The sequence below is a fragment of the Notolepis coatsorum genome, assembly GCF_963971535.1.
Source record: "Notolepis coatsorum genome assembly, chromosome: 12".
Taxonomy (NCBI): Eukaryota; Metazoa; Chordata; class Actinopteri; order Aulopiformes; family Paralepididae; genus Notolepis; species Notolepis coatsorum.
Window position 1 is genome coordinate 35,684,861 of NC_140176.1, and position 27,485 is coordinate 35,712,345.

Sequence of the window (27,485 nt, forward strand, 5' to 3'; positions counted from 1 at the left end):
CCTGTTCAACAGATCAGACTTTTATCTTTATCTTTTTTTTATTATCTACTATACTTTGTATTGTTATATTTTATTTGTATTACCCTGCCTGTACTTCCGCTCCCCTGCGCTGCTATGACTCCAGAACGTCCCCCACTGGAAGTCTTATCTCGTGTCATGCTAGTAGGTACACACTCCTGCCGTGGCCCTTGGCAGAGGCAGTGGCATTACAGCTGGAGTCGGTCCCAGGGTGCATGTCTGTGCCCACGGCCCAGACGTGGTTACAGACGGTCATTTCCCCACAGGGATTAATAAAGTATAACTTATTTACTTACTTACTCATTTCTGGTGCATAACTTGACTGATGTTTCAACACACCGACTGCATCCTCATCAGCATCGAGTCCGTTCCAGTTCCAGTCAATTATGCACCAGAAATAAAGCCATCAGCTGTCCGTGTCCTCCAAGGATCTATTCCCTGTGTTGCTGCCCTGTCCTGTTCCTGAGGGGCGTGGCCTGTTCCTGAGGGGCGTGGCCTGTCCGGAGGGGCGTGGCCTGTCCGGAGGCGACTGGATGTGTCAGATACACATCTCCAGTGAGAATCTGTCATGATTAGCCTCAGCTGACAACCTCAAGCTACTAGTTTAGTGTAATAATTTGCAGTTGATTTAAACTCTGCGTCCAGAACGACTGCCTTCGGCATTTACTCTCATCTTTCTTTCTTTGGAAAAACGCCAAATAATTGCTTTCTGTCAGTGACTCTGTTGTATTACTGGATTACTGTAATATGCATTGATATTGTTTCTGGTAAATGTCTGTAAACTTGATTGAACGGTTGTCTGTCTGTCTGTCTGTCTGTGAATGAATGAATGAATGAAAACTTTATTTAACAGATTGCAGAATGGGTACAATACAGTACGGCTCAATACACACAATTGTTAAGGGGATGCAGACCTGAGAAAGACGTTTGTCTTGTTTCCATCAGGGTCCCCCATTTTCAATTCATATAGACATTTATGACATACACAACATACATGACATTTATGGCATAGGGACATATAGGTATTTAGTACTGATACATTTGTGTCCCATGTTTCCTCCCAGCTCTTCTGTTTGGCAACGATACCAACCCTGCCCACCCCAAGCACATCGGCAGCATCGACCCTCACTGCAGCGTGGCTGACGTGGTCAGAGGTGAGTCCATGGTTTATGAACGCTGAGAGACGAGAGTCAAGCAGGTCAGAGGACTGAGACTGAGTGAGACTCAAAGAAACTCGCCGACATTATGGAAAATATGCTTCCTGTCATCTCCAGAGTCAGACAAGAAGATATATACTAATTTCCTCCCTTGTGCGTTCAGTAGAGAGCTATCCGGCTGCAAGTTAGTCTTAGCTTAGCACAAATTAATGCCTAGCCTAGCTGTTGGTCAAAAACACCTCTCTCGGCCAAAAACACCTCTCTCCATTAATTTGTGCTAGCCTAGCTTAGCACAAATGAATGGAAGCGGATACGGACCAGCTAGCCTAGCTTAAAACTCCGGGAGAGGTGTTTTTGGCCAACAGCTAGGCTAGCCGGTCCGTATCTGCTGCCATTCATTTGTGCTAAGCTAGGCTAGCGTAAAGCTGGAAAGCTTTCTACTGAACGCACAGAGAGGAAATTGGTATCTTTCTTCTTGTCTGACTCTGGAGAAGACTGTAAGCACAGTTCCCATAGTGTTGTCATGTTCCTTTTAAATGGACTTCTTGTACTTCTTTTACTTTGTACAAGACCAGTACATTGTACTGGTTATATTGGTTATATTCTGCAGGAGTTGGAACTGTAGTCAGTTGAGTGTTTTGTGTTTTCTTCGGGTCAGACTTTTTTGCATTGAGGCACCAAATATTTGCGTTGCTCTGGTTTGTAAAAGGTTGTGGTTGGTAAACTTCCCTCTTACATCACAACACTGTTGGAATGGAATCTTGGAACATATTCTACACGTTCAAATGACTGGTTGGTTCTTAGGGTTCCTCCAGTTTGCTCTGAACTACTGTAGGAAAAACTGCTTTTTCCTTTGATGCTTCCAAGACCAGGAATTCCCTCCGACTGACTCTGAAGCTGAAGGTTCTTCCTTCTCTCGCTGAATTTAAGAGTCTGATCTCCGACCACCGTGTGTCGACTTGTAACTCTCCTAACTGATCTATTATTGTTTATTCTTAAGTATTGCTGTGTTTGTATCAGGGTGGGTGTCTTGAGCTCGTGGTGAGAGCACTCACCCCCCACCACAAGCATTGTTAGTTCAACTCCTGATCATGCTGTTTCTTTTGGGGGACTTTCGCCAATACGAAATGTAAATAATATATTACTTATACGATACGTAAATATATTACTTATGGCTACAACACAACATAGATTATGTACCTTTTTCCCCATACTTTATTTACATATTCTAAGCTAGATCGGGCTGCAATGGCAGGACCCACAGGTCAACAACCCTAGTATTCTGGACCCCAGGTAGAGTACTTTCTACCTTGGGTCTGAATAAACCAATAAATCAACTCAGTGTTGGGGTGTTCAACTCGCCTAGAGCAGACACGCCCTTCAGAAGCCTAGAATCATCAACTGACATCTCCCGCTGATGTGGCTTGTCTTCCAGATGCCTACGACATGGCCAAGATGCTGTGTGAGAAGTATTACCTGGCTGCTCCCGCCCTGAAGATAGACGAGTTCAACAGTAAGACATATTTACTGCGCTACAATATCTTTGATGTGTGTCTTCTGTCACCAGATATCATCCATCCATCCATCCATCTATCTATCTATCTATCTATCTATCTATCTATCTATCTATCTATCTATCTATCTATCTATCTATCTATCTATCTATCTATCTATCTATCTATCTATCTATCTATCTATCTATCTATCTATCTATCTATCTATCTGTCTGTCTGTCTGTCTGTCTGTCTGTCTGTCTGTCTGTCTGTCTGTCTGTCTGTCTGTCTGTCTGTCTGTCTGTCTGTCTGTCTGTCTGTCTGTCTGTCTGTCTGTCTGTCTGTCTGTCTGTCTGTCTGTCTGTCTATCTATCTATCCTTCCATCCATCCATCAAACTATCCTTCCATCAATCTATCCTTACATCCATCTATCCTTACATCCATCCATCTATCCATCCATCCCTCCTCTCCTCCATGAAAGCTTAGGGGTGAATTCACAAAGGGATTGCGTGGCTTTTTCTGACGCAATGCATGTGCAAATAGCCCCAAAACAAACCTTGCTATTCACAAAGCCCTCACAAAGGGTGAAATACTGTGCTAACTGTGTTGCCATCAGCATTGCGTCTCTGTGCATCGGTGCTATTTGCGGGTATTTAAATGAGGTAACATATGCCCCTTTCTATGCAAATGAGCCTCATTGCAAAAACACTCCAATTCACAAAGATCGGTGCCAATTGCCAGTAACGCTATTTACGTCTTCAGAGAATTGGTGGTAACTAAGCGCATTAGTGGCCAGCGTCTCTGGTGATCCGTTGGGTTAGGTAATAATCACAATAAAGAGAATAGAACCTGCACACTCATATGCTCCAGAATAAACTTTTAATTTATAACGTTTCGTCAGGTCCATGAGGAGTAGACGCTGGAAACATGGTCAATAAAAGGTTTATTCTGGAGTATATGAGAATACGGGTTCTATTCTAAACATTAAATACAACTTGGGCGGCTACGTGGCGTAGTGGGCAAGGCACTCGCCACGAAATGCTGGAGACGCTGGGCTCGTCAGTTCGAGCCCAGCGCTCCACATTTGCTTTCAGTTTAGCTGGTCGTCCGTACTAATACACATTGGCCATATTAGGGGGTGGGAAACTGATGGGTGGGGATCGGGCGTTGTGGACAGCGACTCCTACAGGTCGGTTGGTGCGCCTGCACAGTAGAATCAGGAAGTGTCGGGGGCAGCGTGAGCCTCCCACGCGTTACTCCTCGCCACTGAGAGATCGAGCTGCGCAGGTGAAAAGATGCGACTGCTGTTACCTCAAGTACCGGAGGGGACTTGTGCTATGTATGACTTAGTCCACATTGCAGCCGGCTTGTGGGAGGCAAGAAACAGCGTCCGTGACAGGGGAGGGTTGAATTGGATGATACGAAATTGGGATGGGAGAAAATATAGAAAAATGGGAGAAAAAGTGGATAAAAAAAAAAAACATTAAATACAACTTAATTCATAAAATCTCTAAAAATATTCCTAAATAAACAGTGCCTAACTTCGGCCAAAAGACTCAGCACCATGGACAGGTCTGCTCAAACTAATTTATTTTGGGATGACATGACAAACGATTTGGTACCATCTGGGTGGGCAAATTCGAGATATGATTTTTTTTATTCCTATGATGTATGATAGACAGTTTGGTTTTGTAGCTTATTAGTGGTTAACGAAAACGGAGTTTTCGCAAAATAAGTCTGTGCGCGAAAGTTACCATTATAGCTCAGCGTAGGAAGGTCCGATGGACTCAAGAGTTTATCTCTACGTGTTCAGGAGACTCGGGTGCATAACATTGTGATCATGGTCATGTCTAGTACCCCCACAACCCGAGCGCATCTATGAAGGGGAGCAAGATATGGCAGGATACTTATTTTGAGAAAACCACTAATAAGCTACAAAACCAAACTGTCTATCATATCAAAAACACAATCTAGAATAGAATGATCTTTATTGTCATTGTTACAGTGTTACAACGAAATTTAAAATGCAGCCCTAGGTGCTAGCTGTCACACAGTCCTAGATCATAAAAAACACAGTCCTAAACACAGTATTAAATATAAAAACAAGAGTAAGGCATAATAGACATAACATAAACATAAGCAGGGGCGTATAAAAGATAATTGCACTATCCCTTAGTGTTGTGTGTGCGTGCGTGGGGGGGGGGGGGGGGGGGGGTGCAGGAGAGATTGTTGTTTAAAATGCTAGCTGAGTTTAGTGCACATATGGCCATAAGACATAAGACAGCGGGAGTTGTATAGTTCTTCCAGTGAGGGGAGAGGGCATCCAATGATTTTCTGGGCCGAATTGACGACCCTCTGGAGCGCCTTCCTCTCCGCGGCTGTGCAGCTGAGGAACCACACGTTGATGCAGTAGGTGAGGGATGTATAGGAATAAAAAAGATCACATCTAGAATTTGCCCACCCAATTGGTACCAAAAAAAGTGTTTGGCCCAAGGACTATAAGAGCTACAGTATTGATTTCCAATTCACGATCAGATAATTGAAGCTTCTGTTTTCTGTCTGCCATTGTCCTAGTTTAGTTTAGTTTATTTATTTAGCACATTATTTAAAAAAAATTAAAAACAGTGCTAGGATGGAACGAAGCCCAAAGGGCTTGTACAAAGTTCCACTCCCATGTCATTGTTCATAAACAATATGAACAAAGTACATGTAAGCATGGTCTACAAAATAAACTACAAAACAGGATCAACATAAGGCAGACACTATAGCGTAAACATGGAAAATGTACACGAGTCAGTAACAAGAACAATCTTTTTTCTTTTTTTTTTACAGTACAAGAGGGCAAAGGAGAGGAGAATAACATATTAACAGTATATAATGATTAAAAAGAAACAAGCAGTCATACTAGGACATGCATACTGTTGCATGGGCAGTATTTATACTATTTTACCATATCAGGGGCAAATTGCACTCAGCTGCTCCGTGAGCCAACAGCGCTGCCAGATATCAGGAGCAAATTACACACCGTATGGGCGTGTTTGCGCTAGTATGTATATCATCCGCGCAATATATTTAGTGAATAGGTCCTTAACACATTGAGTGCCACGCCCCTTCCGGGAAGTTACCCCTTCCTTGCCGTCCATTAACCCCATGTAAACGTAGTTGTAGTTTGTAGAGCTAAACCTATATTTTATAGTATAGCTATGGGTCTAATAACGGCGTCGAGTCTCAGTGAGTTGCTTCTGGTCAACATGCAAAAAACAGATTCTTTTTTCATCTGTACATTTCCGTTTTATACCATTTTGAATATGAATATAGTTTGGTTGCTTCTGAGTAATTCCAGGGAAAAGACGCTAAAACAGCGTTTTTGTGTAATTCAATAAACACGTTGTCATTTTTCGCCTGATTATTGGATCTTCCTGAAATCAACGCTAGACCATCATTATTATCCTTCCTCGTGCACGCATGCAATGTGGTCCCCCCCCCCCTGCAACCCAACGGCAAACAGCCATACACATAAAACACAGATAGCGTCAATCGCGGTAGAAATAATTATCAGATCAACGCAAGCTTTCATATAGAGTGTCCTTACCTGTTCTCTGATGTAATGCAAAAAAAGAATCCAATTATCTCATCGCCATTCCAGTTGTCTCCGACGTTGTTGGGCATTGCACTTCAACAGGCGGGCGGGGTCAGTAGTCCAAACCATCCCTACAAGCGTGTGTTTTGCCGGAGTGTTTAGGACCCGCCCTCACACCGCAGCTCGGTAGAAAAAAGAAACAAACCCGTTTCTAACGGGGTGCAATAATGGCCGAAGGCGTTAGAGGGTGGTATAAGACCGTCTGCCAGCTCAGACACATTCAGTACAGCATGCACAAGGTGCCCCGCTGAATTATGAATGGCAATAGCGAATAAAAGAAATACCGTGAGAAAAACGTAGATCTATCCTTCCGGCACTCAACGATCGGGCGACAGAAACGTAGTTCTACGTTTTCGGCAACCAAATGGTAAGACGGAGCACATAGCGGGCGCAATCCCACGCAGTTAAGGGTGCTATTAGCGGGCGCAATCCATTCTTTGTGAATTCGCCCCTTAGTTTTCTCACAGAGATTATTACTAAGTGAAGCTGTAGTGTTCTCTCTCTGAGCACCGTTCTATTTATAGCATGTGGTTGGAGTGTTGACTTAGTTGCTGTGATTACAATGTGTGTTTATTTGCATGTGTGTGTATTTGCGTGCGTGTATGTGTGTGTTTATCTGTATATGTGTGTTTATTTGCGTGTGTGTGTTTATTTGCATGTGTGTGTACTGTATTTGTGTGTTTTTCTGTAAATGTGTGTGTTTATGCCTCTGTCTGACCTCCTGCCTCCTCTGCTGCAGTGAAGGCTCCTAACAAGTCCATCCAGGCGGTCTACGTTCCCTCTCACCTCTTCCACATGCTGTTTGAGCTGTTTAAGGTAAGCAGACCACACACAACCTAAATACACAGACAGCAAGCCACACACAACCACCAACAATGAACAACAATGTATTTATCCTCCAGTTGATTGACTAATAGACTAACAGGTACATATGAGTTTGTGACTGTGTTCACTGTATTCTGTGGCTGTTGAATAAGAGATGAGATGAGATATTCCTTTATTGATCCCCTTGAGGAAATTCGGGCGTCATAGCAGCATGGGGGAGGGGGGAGGGGAGGTACAGGTATGGATATAACAATATGAGAAAAGATTTACGTATATTATTTTTTTGATCCACTTTTTCTCCTTATTTTTCTCCCATCCCAATTTCGTATTGCCAATTCTCCCCTCCCCTGTCTTGAACATTGCTAGACTATGCCTCCCACTGGTCGGCTGTAGTGAGGATAGAAGCCTTGCATCACGTGTCCCCTCCGGTACACGAGGAGGCAGCCTGTCGCATCTTTTCACAAGACAGCGCGGACTCTCAGTGGCGAGGAGTAATGCGTGGGAGGCTCACGCTGCCCCCGATACTTCCTGTCTCTGCTGTGCAGGCGTCACCCAACCGACCTGTAGGAGTCGCTGTCCACAACGTCCAATCCCCACCCATCGACTTCCACTCGCTACCTCTGTCAATTGAGATAGTATGACGACTGGCCCAAGCCGCAGGCAATGCTGACACCGGGATTCGAGACCGGAGTCTCTTGCATTGGTGACAAGCGCAATCTCCGCTACTCCACCCAGCCGCCCAAGATTTACATATATAATTAACTCTTCTTTCTTTGTTTCTTTATGTTGGTAATGTTTGTAATCATTGGAGTAAAATAGACCTATTGCTGTATGTGATAAATACACAGTTTTGGAGTTGTTGGAAACCTCCAGTCATTGTCACAGTCAACTAGCTAGCACGCTGCGGGTCTCTCTCTCTGTACTGAACACAGAGATGAGAAGGCTACCCATCTTCTTGTCTGACTACTGAACACACAGATGAGAAGGCTACCCATCTTCTTGTCTGACTACTGAACACACAGATGAGAAGGCTACCTATCCTCTTGTCTGACTACTGAACACACAGATGAGAAGGCTACCTATCCACTTGTCTGACTCTGTACTGCACACAGAGATGAGAAGGCTACCTATCTTCTTGTCTATCTCTGTACTGAACACAGAGATGAGAAGGCTACCTATCATCTTGTCTGACTCTAGGGAAGATGGCAAATAAATCAAATTTCCACAAAAGTTGGTGTGTTCCTTTAAAACTCACCAGCCCTCCAAATGTCATCATCTACAAATGTAACTAAAGCTGCAATGTGACCATAACTCAAGGAGCACTGCTGAGCCAGGCTAATTAACTCTGTGTGTGTGTGTGTGTGTGTGTGTGTGTGTGTGTGTGTGTGTCTGTGTGTGTGTGTGTGTGCGTGCGTGCGTGTCATTGTGTGTGCGTGTGTGTGTGTGTGTGTGTGTGTGTAGAACTCTATGCGTGCGACAGTGGAGCTGCATGAGAACAGTGCAGAGGGTTTACCAGAGGTGAAGGCTAAAGTCACTCTGGGGAGAGAAGACCTGTCTATTAAGGTAACACACAATACACACACATGTGCACGTGCACGCACGCACATACAGTACACACACACACACACACACACACACTTTCCGCTCTCTGCCTATCTCTCTCTCCCTCCCTTTCTTTCTCTCTCTCCTTCTCTCTCTCTCTCTCTCTCTCTCTCTGTCTCTCTCTCTCCCCCTCTCTATCTCTCGCTCTCTTGTTGTCTTTGTGGTGTCTATCTCTATCTGCACTGTCTCGTGGCTTAATTAGGGGCTCATTGAAATGTGTCTGTATACAGGAGGAGCTACTCAGATATAAATCTCTCTCCAGATCAGTGACAGAGGAGGAGGCGTCCCCCTGAGGAAGATAGACCGTCTGTTTAACTACACGTACTCTACTGCCCCAACGCCCAGTCTGGAGCCTGGTATTGTCCCTCTGGTACACAGACACACACACACACACACACACACACACACACACACACACACACACACACACACACACACACACACACACACACACACACACACACACACACACACACACACACACACACACACACACACACACACACACACACACACACCTGACCACACACACACACACCTGATTGACCACACACACACACACACACACACACACACACACACACACACACACACACACACACACACACACACACACACACACACCTGACCACACATACACACACACACCTGACCACACACACACACCTGACCACACACACACCTGACCACACACACACCTGACCACACACACCTGACCACACACACACACACACACACACTTGATCACACACACGCACACACACACATGACATGCACACCACTCACTCACTCACATACACACTCAGATACACACATACTCATCACTGTCACACACACTTAAACATGCACACACAGACAAAAGTTTATATTTTACCTTTACTTTATACACACTCTAACAGTGATATCTGCATACCTCTCTCTCTCTCTCTCTCTCTCTCTCTCTCTCTCTCTCTCTCTCTCTCTCTCTCTCTAGGCTGGTTTTGGTTATGGTCTCCCCATCTCCAGGTTGTATGCACGGTACTTCCAGGGTGATTTGAAGCTGTACTCCATGGAGGGTGTCGGCACAGACGCTGTCATCTATCTGAAGGTACAGCATCTGTCACTCAACCCACAGCGTCTCAGACAGCGTCTCAACATCCTCCACACCTGTCACTCAACCCACAGCGTCTCAGACAGCGTCTCAACATCCTCCACACCTGTCACTCAACCCACAGCGCCTCAGACAGCAGCGTACAACATCCTCTACACTTGTATAATGTGAACTATGTCTTCTGTATATTACCTGTCCACCTTCCTGTCTGTCTTGGTCCTGTCCAACTACATGTATGTGTTCACCATGTAAACATGTGAATAACATACAGTACATACATCAAGTGAAAGTCTTCATACATGTAATGTACTCGGCCAATTAAGATTAAGATTTAGCAATTTTGTCTCTCTGACGTTCAGTCACTATAAACCGTTTCAAACATGACAACATCAACTTTCTAAATGGGTCTAAAAGGTCTACTAATGCAACATACCATACCATACCATACCATACCATACCATACCATACCATACCATACCATATCACGGCTAGCCCCAGCCAGGCTGAACACAGCTAATGGAGACAAACCCTACCATACCATACCATACCATACCATACCATACCATACCATACCATACCATACCATGCTAGACCATGGCTAGCCGCAGCCAGGCTGAACACGACTAATGGAGACAAGGCACAACTCTCCTTCAACTGGTAGATTTCAGTATTAGTCACTAGACGACACATTCTCATTGGTTCCTCTGTCCCGTCCCTCAGGCCCTGTCCAGCGAGTCGTTCGAGCGCCTGCCCGTCTTCAACAAGTCGGCGTGGCGACACTACAAGACCAGCCCCGAGGCGGACGACTGGAGCAACCCCAGCAGAGAGCCACGTGACACCAGCAAGTCTAAATACAACAACAGATAACTCTCACCTCACCCCTAAAAGCCCAGATACTCTCCCCCCTGCGGTGAGTCCACACCGTGCCCACACTCCGCCCCGGCGGCTGGTGGCTCAGGATCGCTCTCACGTTGGCCCCCCTGTGGTTAATGTACACCGTCAAGCTTCTGTTGCCAGGGCAGCTTGATGCCTTCGCCCCCAAGACAGAGCTTTGAACGGATCTCTCCCAAAGACTTGTACCCGTTTTTCCCCCTGAGGGATTGGTTCTCGTTGAGTATGGTCATCTCTCCCTCCGTCTCCCGAACCTGGCTTCGCTGACTGTGCTGCTCCCCTTGTGGCTGGATGAGGCGGTGCTCATCATGTCTCTGTGTTGGGGTTTGTCTGTTTGCTGTTATGTTTTCTCACCTGGATATAATAGAGGCCTCTGTTCTCCTCCCTCACACACACATAGACACACAGGCACAGACACACAGACACACAGACACACAGGCACACAGACACACAGGCACAGACAGAGTGTCAGATAGGGTTTCTGAACAATAGGTTTCAGTTCCTTCCTTTGGGAGGCAGCTTCTATTGGGAGCAAGAAGGTTAGTCTGACGCCGGTGTATTAGACTGTAGTTTCAGTGTCTCTGAAAAGACCACAGAGGACACTGAGGACACTGAAGACCACAGAGGACACCGAGACGACACCGTCAGGAAGCATGAGAACTAAATGAAAAGAAAGAAAATGTTAATAATAGTTTATTTATTCAACAATAAGAAGCCAATACTATATATATATTTATATTTATGTCAATGAAAGAGAAAGCCTTACTCCTCTCTGTGTCTCTCTGTCTCCCTCTCTCTCTCTGTCTCTCTCCCTTCTCTCTCTGTCTCTCTCTCTATCTCTCTCTCTCTTTCTCTCTCTGTCTCTCTCTCTTTCTCTCTCTCTGTCTCTCTCTGTCTCTCTCTCCTATAACAACCTTCCTTAAAGAGGAAATTGATTTGGATCAAGGACAAAGACAACAGTGTTACTACTTAGCTCGCTAGTGTCCAAGCGGCGTTGTCTTTTAACATGTAGTTGCGTTAACCGGACAGTCTTTTGACGTTTGGACCAAAAAGCTTGTGTATTCTCAAAAGGTGCTGGTTTTCGTATTGGCTTGATTGAACTTGGTGGAGTAGACTAGCGCACAGCTTTTCATGGAGTAGTTCATAGGTAGAATTCACACAAAGAGTCTCTTTCCAAAACAATTGAAAGTCAATTTGATACAATATGATCACTGGAACAACAGTAAATAGATTAATGGATTAAGAATGGATTATTGGATTGAAATAGATTATGGATTATGGATCATTAACCACACGACAAAACCATTGAAACCAATAGAAAAAAGGCGGGTTCAAAAAGACGTTCAATCATGTGATCACAGCCTTAGATTTATGTTGTTGTTGTTGCATGTTGTTTATGATAATCAGGGCTCTCTGTGGGGTCCTGGTGTTACTGATCATCCGCACATTCTCTGTCAATTTGAAGATGTTTTTATTCTTTTATTTCTGATCACTTTCTGATCTGGCCCCACATGATATCAAGAGTTTGACAGTAGTAGGGGGAATGCTGAGTGAGGTCATGAAAGGTCTTAGTTACATGAAAGGTCTAAGTTAGTTGTGACCTAAACCTTGATAAATGATAAAATGATAGATCTTTAACTTAACGGACGTTCATGAGATGTAACCCAAACCTGGACCAGTGTTGGAGCTCGACTCCATTAAGGCTGGCACATGGGGGTACATGGGGTCGTCTCGATAACCTGGATTTAAAGTTCAGAATTCTGGAGCCCTCACCCTCTTTCTTACTCATGGATTATGTTGAGTCTTTTCTCTGTTTCATCCTGGATATCCAGCCCCTCCTCAGTGAGCCACTAAACTGATAAAGTACAGTAACAGGGTTAACAGTAACACTGTAACAAGCACTTTCTGAAAGTGCACCAGCTTTGGGTGCACAGTGCACTCTTATAGTAACAGTGGCCCCATTACTTTGACATTATTCAGGGTATCTGCAGGGTATTAAAACTTAATGTAATTTGCACAGGTATTACATTTTTGGGGGGGAGATGAAATATATGAGGTGTTTTTGTATTCGAGTTGTGTTTTGCGGGGCTACTGGCAGCTTGATGAGTCTGTCAAGTGCAGTTCAGTGTCACTATGTGTTGTTTCTTTGGCTAATATGGTCGTGAAATTGGTATTAAAAGGTCTTAAAAAGTCTTAACCCTTTCACTACCACACTACAGAAGGTTAACCCTTTACTATCACACTACAGATGCCGGTTAACCTTCTGTAGTGTGGTAGTGAAAGGGTTAACCATTTGTCGTGTGGCAGTGAAAGGGTTAACCTTCTGTATTGTCACAGTGAAAGGGTTAACCGTTTGGTAGTGTGGCAGTGAAAGTGTTCAATTGAACTTGTTGAAACCCGCAGATGCCCTGATTATTGTTCTCGGGGTGAAGCAGCTGCATGTCTCCAGTATGAAGCACGGCGTGGGTTGTTCTGAGGAAGGACCTTTAAAAACAACATCTCCAGCTCCGTCTGACGGTAACATGAAGGAACGCAGGTCAAGAGATGAGATCATTACATTCAGCCGATTGTTTCCTTCAGTATTTCCACTGAAGTAAAAACCACCAGATTGCAACACTGTCCTCAACAACCTGCCACCAGCCAGCGGTGCATCAGCTCATCCCTGTGCGATCGATAACGGTATTGAACAGGATCCCGGTGCTTCAGAACCGCTGTACAGGGAACTCCTGTGGTTCTGGGTGTACCTGCTGGGAGACGTGAAGGCTCTCCTCTTCCTCTTCCTCAAAGGGCCCCCACTGTTGCTTCCTTCTGTGTATTCTGCGTTCGATATATTTCTCAAATCATTATCGTGATGAACATCCAATTGATTGGATGAGGAGGGGAGACGTCTGACGAGGACTATATCCGGATTTCGGATCTGCGTCGAGAACCTTTCGAGGAGTTGAGAGAAGATGTGCTTTATAAGACGGTCTAGAACTGGGACCTGCTGTGTGAACAGCTGTCTTTTAACTGTTTGGATCGTAGCGGAATTCGGGGTCCGGGGAATTCCCACTTTCAATAGTCGGGGTGAGAGCTTTTTTCTTTTTGTACCTCGAGGGTATTACTGAGTATAATGTGTATTACTATTTAACAGTATGAACATCAATATTATCTGCCAGTGTGGAGTGATTCCTTCTGTATGCCTCCCCGTGGTATCTCTGATTTCAGTTTTTCATTAAAGGATTATGGAAGAAAGAAAGGTGGCTTCATTTCTGAAATAATTCAGGTTACGTCCACAATGCAAGCCTTAGTGCTCAATTCTGATTTATTGCTCAGATCAGATTTCTTTTGGTTTGGCTGTTCACATTACTTTTTAAATGTGGCCAATGTCAGATTCCAGTGTGAACTGGTCACGCTCCTGAACTGACCCGCATGTGCAAATGAACAAAGAAGACGTATGTACAATCTTTTTTTTTGACAAATGTCAATATAGTGACGTGAAAGTCCAAAAGAAAACAGACCTGTATGTGATTTAGGACCACATTATGGCCGAATCAGAATAGAAAAGATCAGATTCCATGTGATTTGTGCTGTTCACACTGTCATGAAAAAACCCCAGATCTGAGTCACATATGAGCAAAGAAATCAGATTTGGGCCACTTTCATCTGCAGTGTGAACGCAGCCGTATGTGTAGGCATACAAATTGATATTCTACCGACTTACAACAGTACAGTACTAGAGCGCTCTGGAGGTGTGATTTGAAAGCATGAGAACAACTAACCTACCTACAATAAAGAAAAGTGCTATCGTGTGTGATCGTGTTTTGTCTCTTCTTTGTCGTATACACAGTAGCCTACGTCTCAAGTATTTGACTTGGTCAAAAAGTACATTTCCATTCCACTCCGTTATACACATTAGATTTATTTACATTACTTCAAGCCGTTTTTGAATTTTATACATTAGAAAATAAGACGGACAAAAAAAAAAGTACACACATTCCCAAAGTTTGTACATATACAGTGCAGGGTTACATGATGTAATACAGGATACAGTGGCTTCTCTACGGTGTGTTTGTGGGGGAGGTGGGTGGGTTGTACACTAGCCTGGCACTGGTCACTGGTGGACAGACCTCTTGTGAAATACAGTACTAGCCAAATACATACAAAATATTATTTCGCGGGGGAAACAATAAAACATGGAGCTTTCCCCTGTAACTGGAATCAAGTCAAATATGTTTCCAAATGTATTCTATACCTTCTGATCTTTAGTTTTACAGATTTTAATCCAAAACATCAGGGGATATATGAGTTCTCAGACTAACTCGTTAAATCTTGTGAAACAGGTCTACTGTCGACAGGCATGTTGTTGACTGACCTATACTGAGGAGCTGTTGCACGTTTTTGGTCGTACAGTTTATGCAGAGGTGGAAAGTAACTCGTTACAATTGAACCCTTGCACTGAAGAACCATATAACTCCGCTTCTAATTCTTTTTGGACGTTTTCTTTTTTGCAGTTGTAAAGACATTCCAAATCATTTGGGAGTGTGGATGTCATATATATCACCAGAAAGTACTCAGCCTCTACTGTCTTTAACTATGAATGAACACAACACTCTAACTTACCATCTTTAGATAATAAAGTACTCAACCTCTACTGTCTTTAAAAGTTAAAAGGTGCTGTAAGTGGTATTTTGGGTTAAAATAAGTGTTAAATATCACTCTGACAACCATCACTGATACTGAGTGTTTGGTCAGTAACATGGGTCTCCCAGTCCCTCCACTTTGCAGTAAACACAAGTAAGTGTAGAGCTATTATTTTAACATGTAGACCACTTATTTGAACAACAAAATACCACATACACAACACTCCAACTGACCATCTTTAGATAATAACATCTGAAAACATTGTTCCTCTGGAAATATTACATGGTTATTTGTCTGAGGTACTCGATTATACTAGTATCGAATTTTGAATAATACTATATTTCTACTTGAGTCATTGTAAAGTATTTACTCCTACGTCCACTTGATTTGCATTTCAAAGTAACAAGAGTACTTATGACATGCCACTCTTACTTTCACCAGGGTGATTTTCAAGACAAGTACTCTAGCGCCAACTTAATCTGACACTAAAACACTTTTACTTCAGTAATATATTTCAGTCATCTTTCCACCTCTGTGTACGTGACTTCCAGCTAGAGAGTGACTAAGACAACATTAGCTCTTTAGTCTTGGTATACTGTATATATACCGTTTATCCATTTCTCTGGCTGAAATAGTATTCCAGGGTTTGTTTGAGAGATACCTGTATTATTAAACATTTACTCCACTGGACACTAAAGTGTTTTGGTTTGGAGGCCTTTTCAGTAATGGAGCATTTTCACGAATGAAATGGTCTCTGCTGCATATCCAAGACAAGCACTTATTAATTTAAGTCATTATGTTGGCACACGACAAGCCGTCTCTCGGCAAGGTGAAAGAAGGACACACCTGTCTCTTGTTTATATTGTTCATGGTGACTTATGGGGTCATTTTACGAAGATACAGGACCGGGGGGGAAATGTGCATTCGAGCCCCTGGTGATTCAGATCCTGCCACAAAAAAGTTCCTTTGTGCAGGGATCTCTGTAGAGTAGACCCACGCTTAATCCCAGCCTGTAGAGCTACCAGCATGAGAACAAGTGTATTTGATACTAGGCAACCTGACAATGATGGGTTAGGTGTTTCTAGAACTAGGCAATACATTAGTTGACTCTTGTGCAGGTGTCTTGAGAGCGGCTGGCGCCTGCAGTGTGCACCTCCGCCGCTCTAGGGGGCAGTGTTCCCCTCCTTTATTAACTGCTGACGATCATAGGAGGACCAGCACAAAGCTACAGAACGATTGTTGAACTGATTCGTGTCTTTCGCTCTGACCTGTAAGAGTTAACCCTTTCAGGTGCACAACCTCACCACACGTGGGACTGGCATGTTCTGAGCACAGTGGCCACTGACCAATGAAAGCCGCAGATGTCCGGAATTCTAAGATAGAAGATAACGTCCACCTGAAAGCAAAAGACGGGTGCAAATATAATATTCTGTAACTTTGTGCCCACAGTCGGTGTCTGTGAATAGTACAAGACGTCTTGATGTTCAACGAAGCGTTCATCCTAGCGTTACATACATTTGACCACGTTTCATCTTAAGCGCGACACATTCACAGCAATATCAGATGAAAACAAAAAGGCTCTAACTAAACACAAGAGGACAGACGACAGTGAGGTGATATTATGAACACGTGTCTTGGACAGTCTCCATCGTGTCTGGCCAGTCCAAACCAGAGCGGTCCCTTTCGGTGGCGTTGTGAGGACTTTCTGGACCAGAGCGGTCCCTCTCAGAGGCGCGGTGAGGACTTTCTGGACCAGAGCGGTCCCTCTCAGAGGCGCGGTGAGGACTTTCTGGACCAGAGCGGTCCCTTCAGAGGCGCTGTGAGGACTTTCTGGACCAGAGCGGTCCCTTTCAGAGCCGCTGTGAGGACTTTCTGGACCAGAGCGGTCCCTTCAGAGGCGCTGTGAGGACTTTCTGGACCAGAGCGGTCCCTTTCAGAGCCGCTGTGAGGACTTTCTGGACCAGAGCGGTCCCTTTCGGTGGCGTTGTGAGGACTTTCTGGACCAGAGCGGTCCCTTTCAGAGCCGCTTTGAGGACTTTCTGGACCAGAGCGGTCCCTCTCAGAGGCGCGGTGAGGACTTTCTGGACCAGAGCGGTCCCTTTCAGAGGCGCTGTGAGGACTTTCTGGACCAGAGCGGTCCCTTCAGAGGCGCTGTGAGGACTTTCTGGACCAGAGCGGTCCCTTTCAGAGCCGCTGTGAGGACTTTCTGGACCAGAGCGGTCCCTTCAGAGGCGCTGTGAGGACTTTCTGGACCAGAGCGGTCCCTTTCAGAGCCGCTGTGAGGACTTTCTGGACCAGAGCGGTCCCTTTCGGTGGCGTTGTGAGGACTTTCTGGACCAGAGCGGTCCCTCTCAGAGGCGCGGTGAGGACTTTCTGGACCAGAGCGGTCCCTTTCAGAGGCGCTGTGAGGACTTTCTGGACCAGAGCGGTCTCTTTCAGAGGCGCTGTGAGGACTTTCTGGACCAGAGCGGTCTCTTTCAGAGGCCCACTGACAATGATGTGACACTGGCCACATAAACCCTTTTTCCATCAACGTCATCTTGTAGGAAAAGCACTGCTTCCGTCTCCAAACCGTGCGCTTCTTTTTGGGGACAGACTGCAGGGACATTCTGGATGAAAGCGCTTTGCACAGACACGTCGTCCGACACCACGTGGTTTCGTCCAAGCTCTCCCTGTAGACTCTTGTGAATCCAAATTGCAGGCACGTTCCCAAAACGTCATCAACATTTACAAACAGTGAAAGGGTCTATAAGACCAGGAGAACGCCCTGCCATAACCATCGATACCTTCCCCCCGCTTATGGCGTCCCCTGTCTGTTGCTCACAGCCACATCGCTCCTCTGCCTGCACCCCCCACCCCCCCACCCTCCTCGCCCCCCCTCCTTCTGTTGGCTCAGTTGCCCAGACGTCAGAGACTGCGATGGCTTCTTGCTGTTGTTCTCACCTGCATGTCTGCAACTTCCTGGAAGATAACAGTTTCAGCATCCAGTCATTGCTGCCGGTGTGTGTGAGGGGATGTGAGTGTGAGTGTGCGTGTGTGAGTGTGCGTGTGTGTGTGTGTGTGCTTGTGTGCGCGTGTGTGAATATTTCAGGCAGTGCACCATGAGAGATGTGAGGTCTGTATGTGTGTGTTGTTCATCTATGTGAGTTCATCTGTGTGTGTGTGTGTGTGTGTGTGTGTGTGTGTGTGTGTGTGCACGTGAGAGTCCCATAGTCCGAGGTGGTCTATTTCTCGTCCTCGTCCCCTTCGCTCATGCTACTGATGGAGGCCGACGCTCCCTTGGGGGAGGTGGGGGGCGAGGGGCGGGCGTTGTGCCAGCGGGCGGAGGGGGGAGACGGCGGAGAGGGCGAGCGCGATGGAGACAGTTCACGAGGGGGGCTGTTGCTAGGCGACCCGCGCGGAGACAGGGCGTAGGAGATCATCCGTCCGCTGCGCTCTTGAAACACCTGCTTCTGTGGGGAGAGGAGAGGAGAGAGGAGGGAGGAGAGGAGAGGGGAGGAGAGAGGAGGGAGGAGAGAGGAGAGGAGAGGAGAGGAGAGAGGAGGGAGGAGGAGAGGAGAGAGGAGGGAGGAGAGGAGGGAGGAGAGGAGAGGAGAAGAGAGGAGAGGAGAGAGGAGGGAGGAGAGGAGGGAGGAGAGAGGAGAGGATAGGAGAGGAGAGAGGAGGGAGAAGAGAGGAGAAGAGAGGAGAGGAGGGAGGAGAGGAGAGGAGGGAGGAGAGGAGAGAGGAGGGGGAGAGAGAGAGAGGAGAGAGGAGGGAGGAGAGGAGGGAGGAGAGGATAGGAGAGGGAGGAGAGGAGAGAGGAGAGAGGAGAGGAGAGGGAGGGGGGGGAGAGAGGAGAGGATAGGAGAGGAGAGAGGAGAGAGAGGAGAGGAGAGAGGAGAGGAGAGAGGAGGGAGGAGAGAGGAGGGAGGAGAGGAAAGGAGAGGAGAGAGGAGGGAGGAGAGAGGAGAGGATAGAGGAGGGAGGAGAGGAGAGGAGAGGAGAGAGGAGAGAGGAGGAGAGGATAGGAGAGGAGAGAGGAGAGGAGAGAGGAAAGAGGAGAGGAGGGAGGAGAGGAGGGAGGAGAGAGGAGAGGAGAGGAGAGGAGAGGAGAGGAGAGGAGAGGAGAGGAGAGGAGAGGAGAGGAGAGGAGAGGAGAGGAGAGGAGAGGAGAGGAGAGGAGAGGAGAGGAGAGAGAGAGAGAGGAGAGAGTGAAGAGAGACAAGTAGAGCCAAGTGAAAAATAGAAGGCCGGTGTCAGTAATTAACACATTCGGGACATGTCCGTGTTTCGGATCCAACGGTAGAGGGCCAACCACGGACATGTCCGTGGCAAGGTTGTTTTGGCTTTTATTCCATTTTAATAACCTACTCAATGTCACCGAGCGGCACTGCAGATTTACCCTACTCTTGGAATTCTGAAAAGTGCATTACCGGCCAGATCCTCGTAGGGGGGCTGTCTCGATAATGCAGTGTTCCCTGTGGCAGAACGGTCTTTTATTTTTCTTGACTTTGAATGGAGTTTCCTGTTAGCTGGAATCTATACGTGTAGCATGTAGCATGGAATACCTTTTGCGATGCCGAATTCACTATGCAGTAAAGGAATATATCATCAGCCAATGGACATAGCGATCTACCAGATGGCGATCGATAACTGGGAAATCCTTTTGGGGATCCAACCGGCCCACGGTAAGATATTTTTCACGTAAATTACACGCTGATCAGGCCTTGTTATCATACTCAACCAGGCAATCAGCGAATGTGGCTACTGAGGCTAATGCCGTTATTGGTAATCAATAATCAGAAACGACGTCCCCCGCCCCCCCCCCTTGCATGCATTCATGGTGGACCATGAATACAGACAATATGCATTTTGATTTTTAGCTCTAGCTTCTGTAGTGCCGAAACGCCATTCGATTTAATGTTATTAGCTTAGCGCCCTGTATCTCGCCTTCCAGGAAATATACCAGACCAAATCCCATATAACGCTTATATATTCAAGACGCTATAAAATGGGAACGTATTGATGAAAAAAATTATTTCTTCAAGCCATTTTGAAGGGACGGTTTATGGTGTCAATGAGAATGGACAGATAGCAATACTATAAAGCAGTGGTTCCCAAACTGTGGTGCGCGCACCCCTTGTGGTGCGCAAGCTACCTCTAGGTGGTGCGTGACATGAAAAGGCTAATGGCGTTATTTTACTAATAAATATATAACTAATATACATTATTTCAAATGGGGATTTTCACTGTGTAAATCATGAAATTCAAGAAACGTTTTAATAATAATAATAATAAACAATGTCTCGGGCGAGGTGCGCTTCGTCTGTGCTGATGCGCTCCGCTCTGCCTGGAGTCTGTCGTCAGGTCTCCTATATGCAGGCTTAACAGCGGGCCGATGACAGTAGCGAGCGCGAGCCAGTGCATTAATAACTTCCTGCCAAAAGCGCGGGATTGTGGCACTTACAACATGCAGAGCTGGCTAAAAACAGTGAAACTGTCAGGTGAATCTAAAGTCAATAAGTAATGAAAGAGGACAGGAGGAATGAGAGAAGCGGAGAGCAGCGTTAAGTGGAGACAGAGTGATGATGACAGCTGGAGCACAGACACAACAGCCCGGCCGCCCGCCCCTCCACCAAGAAAACAGGGTAATAATGACAACGATGTGTGTTCTATAATTATGATATGTGTGTAGTGTTCTGATAACGACTATTGGTGAAGCGATGTCGAGATTCATTTGGTTTGGCAGCGAGAGCTAGACTGCATGCGAGAAGCATGCAGCCGCAGAGCAGACAGTTGTGCGAGCACAGTGCAATACTCCAATTCAGCCATTGGCAATTCAGCTGTTGGGATGAGAGCGCCGCTGGCTCTGCGGCTCTGCAGTTGCATACTACTGGTATGTTCTTCGTTGGGACTGGGAGGCGGAGATATAATAGTCATCACGCAACGTTTATATTTCACGATAATGTTGCCGTCTCTGCCAAATTTCTCAGTTATTCGCTTGATATAATTAATACAAATGTCCAATATAACGGAATTCGTTAGCTCATAAAAATGTGATTATAACACACTGCTGTTTATTAATGTCGGCCGACTGCCCACAGACACCTATTTGATTTAAAGTCGGCAGCAGCACGGAGTCTCTGGACTTATTTATTTATTATTTTTTATGTTTGCATTGGGGGGTGCGCGAGCTAAGTTTGGGAACTGCTGCTATAAAGTATAGATTTAGCTCTACAAACAGCCTCACGCACAATGAAAGTTTGTTTTGAAATGCTGGCCGTATAGCGTGAGATTAGATGGCCCCCAATGGCCGGGAATGTGTTAACCTGTTCCACTCGACGCCGGGGTCGGTACCGACCCCTTTTGACATTATAATCATATAGGCATATTTTTATGAATGATGAAAATAATTTGTGATTTTAAAATCAACGGTTTTCAAGTATTAACATCACCACTGTAACTGAGGGGTACAATTCCTTGACTGTATTGATAAGTATGGTATCATTAAACCACTACCGCTTTATGTACTTTAATTACTGGCCATACAGTACACGATATATGAATATGATGAACACTTCCCACAATGAAATCGGTTCCAGTCAAAGGTATAATCAAGTATTTAATGGAGCAAAAGGTACATAGGATACTTTACATTATTCTTTGAATGCACTTGTAAGGCAAAGGAATATGCGTAGGCAAATCAATAATGAATGTCCATTCTCTGGTTACGCAGGAGGTACTTATACAACCTGAATCTTAGGGAATTATATCTATGGTACACTAGTAATATAGCGGGAGACACTGGAAGGGGTTCCCCTGGTTGTAAGCCAGCGGGGGGGGGTAGAAGATCTGTCGGTAGTAGGACGTCTGGTCAACGATGACTAGGGAGACTTCAGGTACAGAAGCCGGTGCAGTAGCCTCTTGATCCACAGACGAATACAGCTTGGTTCTCTTGTAGACTGTAGCTCCACAGTGAAGAAAGCTAGTCGGCCTCAGGCTCTCTGAAGCGCCGACTCGACTTGACTCCTCTCGGGGTAAATCCAACACGTGCAGGCGACGGCGATTATCCGCTCCATAAATCACAGGACCAAAGCAAATATATTCCAGCCGCAAAGGGCTATGTAGTCGTCGGGTAGATTAATCCAGTGTACATGTCCATACGGTTCTCGTCTAGGTCTCCTCGGGTGAAAGCGCCATGCGGTCGGCCCAGCCTGGATAAGAACTCTAGCTAATACGAGAAAGCGTTGGAGATGCTGGTCACTGTAGAACTTTAACCGCACGATACACTATACACAAATAGACTATTATTTACCTAATAGAAATATGTCGCACTCGACGGTATAGCGCCAAACTCTGACAATTCAGTTACTAATTCGCACGCGGTCTCAATGCTCTATTCTGGGCCAAACAGGCCATACTTCACCGCACGTTGTATCGTGGGTGAGGCTTCAACTTATCGGTAACATACTAAGGACGAAGGGTAAGGAGGTAAGGGGCTTCTACATTCACCTGCGCCGTATTTATACGCACGGTGAACAAACTAGTTCCAATCTCATTTCTGTCGCGTATCCCTGGGCAAGGCCGGGCTTGTCCAGACACATCTTGACGGTGACTTTGAACCTGGCTCCGGAGGCCGGTCCCTGGCGCCGGTGGACCGCTGTCCAATAGGAGAATGAACTATTATGGTCTGGGCTAAAGGGATATTCCGTGTATATGTACAAGGAATATACAGGGGATATCAAACGATATACAAATACTATGCAATATATATCAATAAATAAATATATATATTCGGTTTAATCTGATCCTTTGTAACAGCCGCCCCCTAATTAGTCCCACCTAATTAGCTAAGCAGAGACAGATTAACCGCACTGTCCTCTACTCAATGTCTGTTGTGAGGGGTCTGTCAGTTCACAAAGTCATGGGGTCATGGTCGTCATCGATGGTATCGGGGAGCCTTGGCAGTTCTATTAGCCTCGCCACGGGTCGGGTGTAGGTCCGCCCTTGGACGAGCACTTCGGCTGCTCGGACCTTTCCGTCGGCACCGGTGATCACTTTGCTTACGCGGCCAGCCGGCCACATAGCTCGGGGTAGTGACTGGTCGATAATCATGACGACTGTTCCTTCTGTCAAATTGTCTCTCTCTTTCACCCATTTCTGGCGGGTCTGTAGAGACGGTAGGTAGTGGAGTAGGAAGCTGTTCCAAAACTTGTCAGCCAATACTTGACTGTACCTCCACATTCTTCGGCCGTTCGCTTCTTCAGGCCTGTACATTGTCTGTGGTAGCGCGGGGTCCAGCCGCCCCATCAAGAGTGTGTTGGGGGTGACTGGGTCGACATCTGCTACATCACTTGAGACGTAACCGAGGGGCTTTGAGTTCAATACTCCCTCGATCTCCGTGAGGACTGTCATTAAGACTTCTTCCGCCACGGTCTGGGCCCCAAGCACGGCGTACAGGGCTGTCTTTATTAAACGTACTTCTCGTTCCCAAGTTCCACCGAAGTGAGGTGCGTTCGGGGGATTAAACTGGAAGTCAATCTGGTATGGAGCGAGGTGGGTCTTAAGTTCTGGGCCCATAGCTTGGAAGCTCTCTCTCAGCTCTCTTTCTCCGCCTTTGAAGTTTGTCCCGTGATCAGACAACAATATAGACGGTTTGCCTTTCCGTGATGTGAATCTTCGGAAGGCCATAAGGAATGAGTCTGTGCTCATGGTTGGAAGGAGTTCTATATGCATCGCTCGGGTGGTCATGCATTTGAATACAATACCCCACCGCTTCTCGGTTCCTCTTCCTTTCTTTATATACAGCGGGCCGAAACAGTCCATACCGGTGGAGTGAAAAGGCTTGTCGCCGAGTCGGAGGCGACAGGGAGGTAGGTCAGCCATCCGGGGTATACTGGGCTGCGCTCGCCACTTACGACAGTCTAGACAGGTTCGCTGGAAGCGCCGCACTGCTTCTCTCCCTTGCAGTATCCAATAACGACGTCTGATCTCCGCGAAGACTCTCTCTGCCCCGGCGTGATGCACATCCTCGTCGTATTTCTTTATGATCAGCTCTGTGACCTTGTGTCGGCTGTTCAAGACTATCGGGTACTTGACGTCATCCGGTAAGTCTGGAGCTCTCCGCAGACGACCACCCACTCTGATGAGACCATGGGCGTCGCTCTCTGGGGCTAGGTGGAGCAGTCTGCTGTCTGATGGGACTGGCTTTGCTCCCTGTAGACAGTCTAGCTCATCGGGGAACGAGTCTCTCTGGGCTCGTTGTAGTAGAAGAAGTTCCGCTTCTTCGTAGTCAGCTGCAGTAATGTCAGTAGTGAGCTGAACCTCTGGGTGGTGCCACAGGAATGTCTTTAGCTGCGCACTCTCTAGGGTGAGGCAATCGTCTATGTCGGGGTCTGTGGAGACGAGTGTGTTCAATCCACAGAACATAGATTTCTTGTTTTCTGCCTCCTCTTTACTCGCTTCCCGTGGGGTGGGTGTAGGCCACTCTTCTTCCGGGAGCTTGAGGAACTCTGGCCCGTCACTGTATAGGTTGTGACGGGTGAGGTCATCCAGGGACATTCCCCGGGTGATGACGTCAGCTGGGTTGTGTTTTGTGTCCACATACCTCCAGCTTGCTACTTCTGTTAAATCTTGAATCTCTGTGACTCTGACTCCCACGAAGACCTTGTATCTGCACGAATCAGACCGGATCCATGTGAGTACTGTCGTGGAGTCTGACCACAAGATTGTTCTTTGCACCGGAATGGTGAGTTCACGTTGGATTAACGTGGCGAGTTGCGCTCCTGCTAGGGCTGCGCAGAGCTCTAGACGCGGGATAGATTGTTGCTTTCGTGGGGCTATTCTTGAGCGAGCCAGGATGAAAGCAGTATGTATTTCTCCTCCCTCCTCTCGGGCACGCAAGTAGGCCACCGAACCGTAGGCTACTTCGGAGGCGTCGCTGAAGATGTGCAGGTCCATCTGGCACGTCTCCGGCCTCACTGTGGGTGGGAAGTAGCTGCGGCGTATGTTTACACCTGGGAGTGAGCTGAGTTCCGTCTCCCACTCTCTCCATGTGGATGCAAGGTGTTCGGGTATGGGGTCGTCCCAGCCCTGGTCCTTGTCCCATAACGCTCTTACAATCATCTTTGCCCTGGTGGTGTAAGGTAGAATACATCCCAACGGGTCATATTGTCTGGCGAGTGTTCTGTATACACTCCGTCTGGTGGTCGGTAGTGCAGTCGACCTTCCCTGCTCCTTGGTCAGGGGTGTGTGTTTATAATGGAGCGAGTCTGTTTTGAAGCGCCAGACTAGTCCTAATGTCATTTCTTGGGCTTCTCCTGGGATGGTCGCCATCCAGGTCTCGCTGCTTGCTGCCTTGTCCTCGGGGGAGAGGCTGCGCAATACTTGCGGGTCGCTGCTGGCCCACTGCCTGAGATCAAAGCCGCCTTTGATCAGGGAGGCGCGGAGCTTGAGTAGAAGGGCCTCGGCTTCTTCTGGCGTCGAGACGCTTTGCAGACAGTTGTCCACGTAGAAACTATTTTCTACACTTTTTCGGACCTCTTCATCAGCTGCTGGGTCCTCTGCGACGTGTTTTTGCAGTGCAAACGTAGCACAACATGGGCTGCATGTGGTTCCGAAAGGGAGGACTTCCCATTGATAGATGGCTGGTTGCTCATCCCCGATCCTCTCTCTCCATAGGAACCGCAGCAGGGGCTTGTCCTCCTCCACTAGTCTCACCTGCAGGAACATCCCTTTGATGTCGCCGCTGATGGCCACCTTGTCCTGGCGGAAACGTAGTAACACGCCTAGTAGGGAGGGGCCGAGTGTTGGGCCGGGCAAGAGCTCTTTATTCAGATTTTGTGATCCGATCTGGTAGCTGCAGTTGAACACAATACGATCCTTGCCGTTGTGGTGGACTTTGTGGTGCGGCACGTACCATGATTCGGTCGTCTGATCGGCCTCTTTAATGTCAATTTTCTTTATGTGTCCCGCTGTGATTAGCTTGTTAATCCCAGCGCGGTACACAGTCTCTTGAGCGGGGTCTCTGGCTAGGCGCCGCTCTGTGTTCAATAGATACCGCTCCGTCGCTTCTTTTGGGGCGTGGAAGGTGGGCATACCCTCTCGCCTCAGGAGTGGAGTTGCGTATCTCATCACTCCGTTGACTTTGACTCTCTTTGTCCCCTGCTCGAGGAGTGCTATAGCGTAAATGTCTTCCTTGGAACGAATGTCTTTCTTTTCGTTCTTAAAGGGCATTGTCTCTAGTGTCCATAGCCTCTCGACGTGCTGTAGGAGGGTGGTGTCTTCTTCTGTCACTCTGGAGTGGAGGCAGCTAGTGGCTGCTGTTCGGTTAAGAGACTTAGCGAGGGGGCCTTGTAATGTCCATCCTAGGCGGGTCTCGACTGCTGCAGGACAGCCTCTGGGCCCTGTGTGGACCCGGTCTATCGGGACTATGAGGTCTGCATGGTCGGAGCCTATCAGCAGGGTCGGGGTGGCACCGTCTATGAGCGGGATAGGTAGTTGACGCAGGTGCACATATTTATCCATCAGCTTGGCGATGGGGTAGGTGTACTGCGACAGGCCTATTTCTTGGCTGGTGAAAGCATCAGTAATCCTATACCGTCTCTCTGGCTGCCCGCTTGCTGCGATAGTGAAGGAGACATTCTCGCCCTTTATCGTCTTTAGATCTCTTCTTATTGTCCGAATCGTCATCTGGTTTTCGCTCCCCCGCAGCCCCAGCTGGGCCGCAGCGGACGCGAGGAGAAGGGTCTTCTCTGACCCGTCGTCAAGGACGGCGTAAGTGTCCATGACCTTGTCTTGGTAACTCAGTGTTACGCGGACCACCTTTAAGAGCACTCGGGCGCCCCCGCTGCTGGCGGGGTCAATGTACATAACACTTGCCTTTGTGCTGCTTGAGGGTGCAGGCTTTCTTCTGTTACTGTCGTGTAGGACATCTAGGTGGGCTCCGTCACACCGACTACACCTCTTCTTTAAGCGGCAGTCGGCTGCCATGTGACTACGCGCACATCGGTAACAGCGTCGGTTGGACTTTATCCATTGACCCACCTCGTCGGCGGTCATCTTCTTGAACGTGTCACATTGTGACAACCAGTGTTCCTTTTCGCAGTACGGGCACACCATCTTCCACTTCTCTTTCATCGAGGGGGTACTGTGGTTCTTGCTG

At 46.9% G+C, this 27,485-nt stretch overlaps 2 protein-coding genes across 3 annotated transcripts in view; one reads left to right on the top strand and one right to left on the bottom strand.

Annotated features, from left to right (window-relative positions):
* The window catches only part of pdk3a (pyruvate dehydrogenase kinase, isozyme 3a), a 28,082-nt gene extending 13,590 nt beyond the window's left edge, over positions 1 to 14,492 (top strand). The window contains exons 5-11 of one of the 2 annotated variants that reach the window (XR_014620334.1): positions 1,083 to 1,172; positions 2,611 to 2,688; positions 7,049 to 7,125; positions 8,596 to 8,697; positions 8,999 to 9,092; positions 9,710 to 9,823; positions 10,547 to 10,682. Coding sequence is in view for 1 of the 2 variants with exons in the window: in XM_084326250.1 (XP_084182376.1) it covers positions 1,083 to 1,172; positions 2,611 to 2,688; positions 7,049 to 7,125; positions 8,596 to 8,697; positions 8,999 to 9,106; positions 9,710 to 9,823; positions 10,547 to 10,693 (716 nt within the window). In the remaining variant the exon portion in view is untranslated. Of the gene's footprint in view, positions 1 to 1,082; positions 1,173 to 2,610; positions 2,689 to 7,048; positions 7,126 to 8,595; positions 8,698 to 8,998; positions 9,107 to 9,709; positions 9,824 to 10,546 lie in introns of both variants that reach the window. The other variant, XM_084326250.1, reaches the window with a different exon arrangement.
* A 4,072-nt stretch (positions 14,493 to 18,564) lies between these two features.
* The window catches only part of pcyt1ba (phosphate cytidylyltransferase 1B, choline a), a gene marked incomplete at its 3' end in the record, with an annotated part of 46,641 nt that continues 37,720 nt past the window's right edge, over positions 18,565 to 27,485 (bottom strand). Inside the window, exon 8 of the mRNA XM_084325983.1 lies at positions 18,565 to 18,792. Within this exon, the coding sequence (XP_084182109.1) occupies positions 18,565 to 18,792 (228 nt within the window). The remainder of the gene's footprint in view (positions 18,793 to 27,485) is intronic.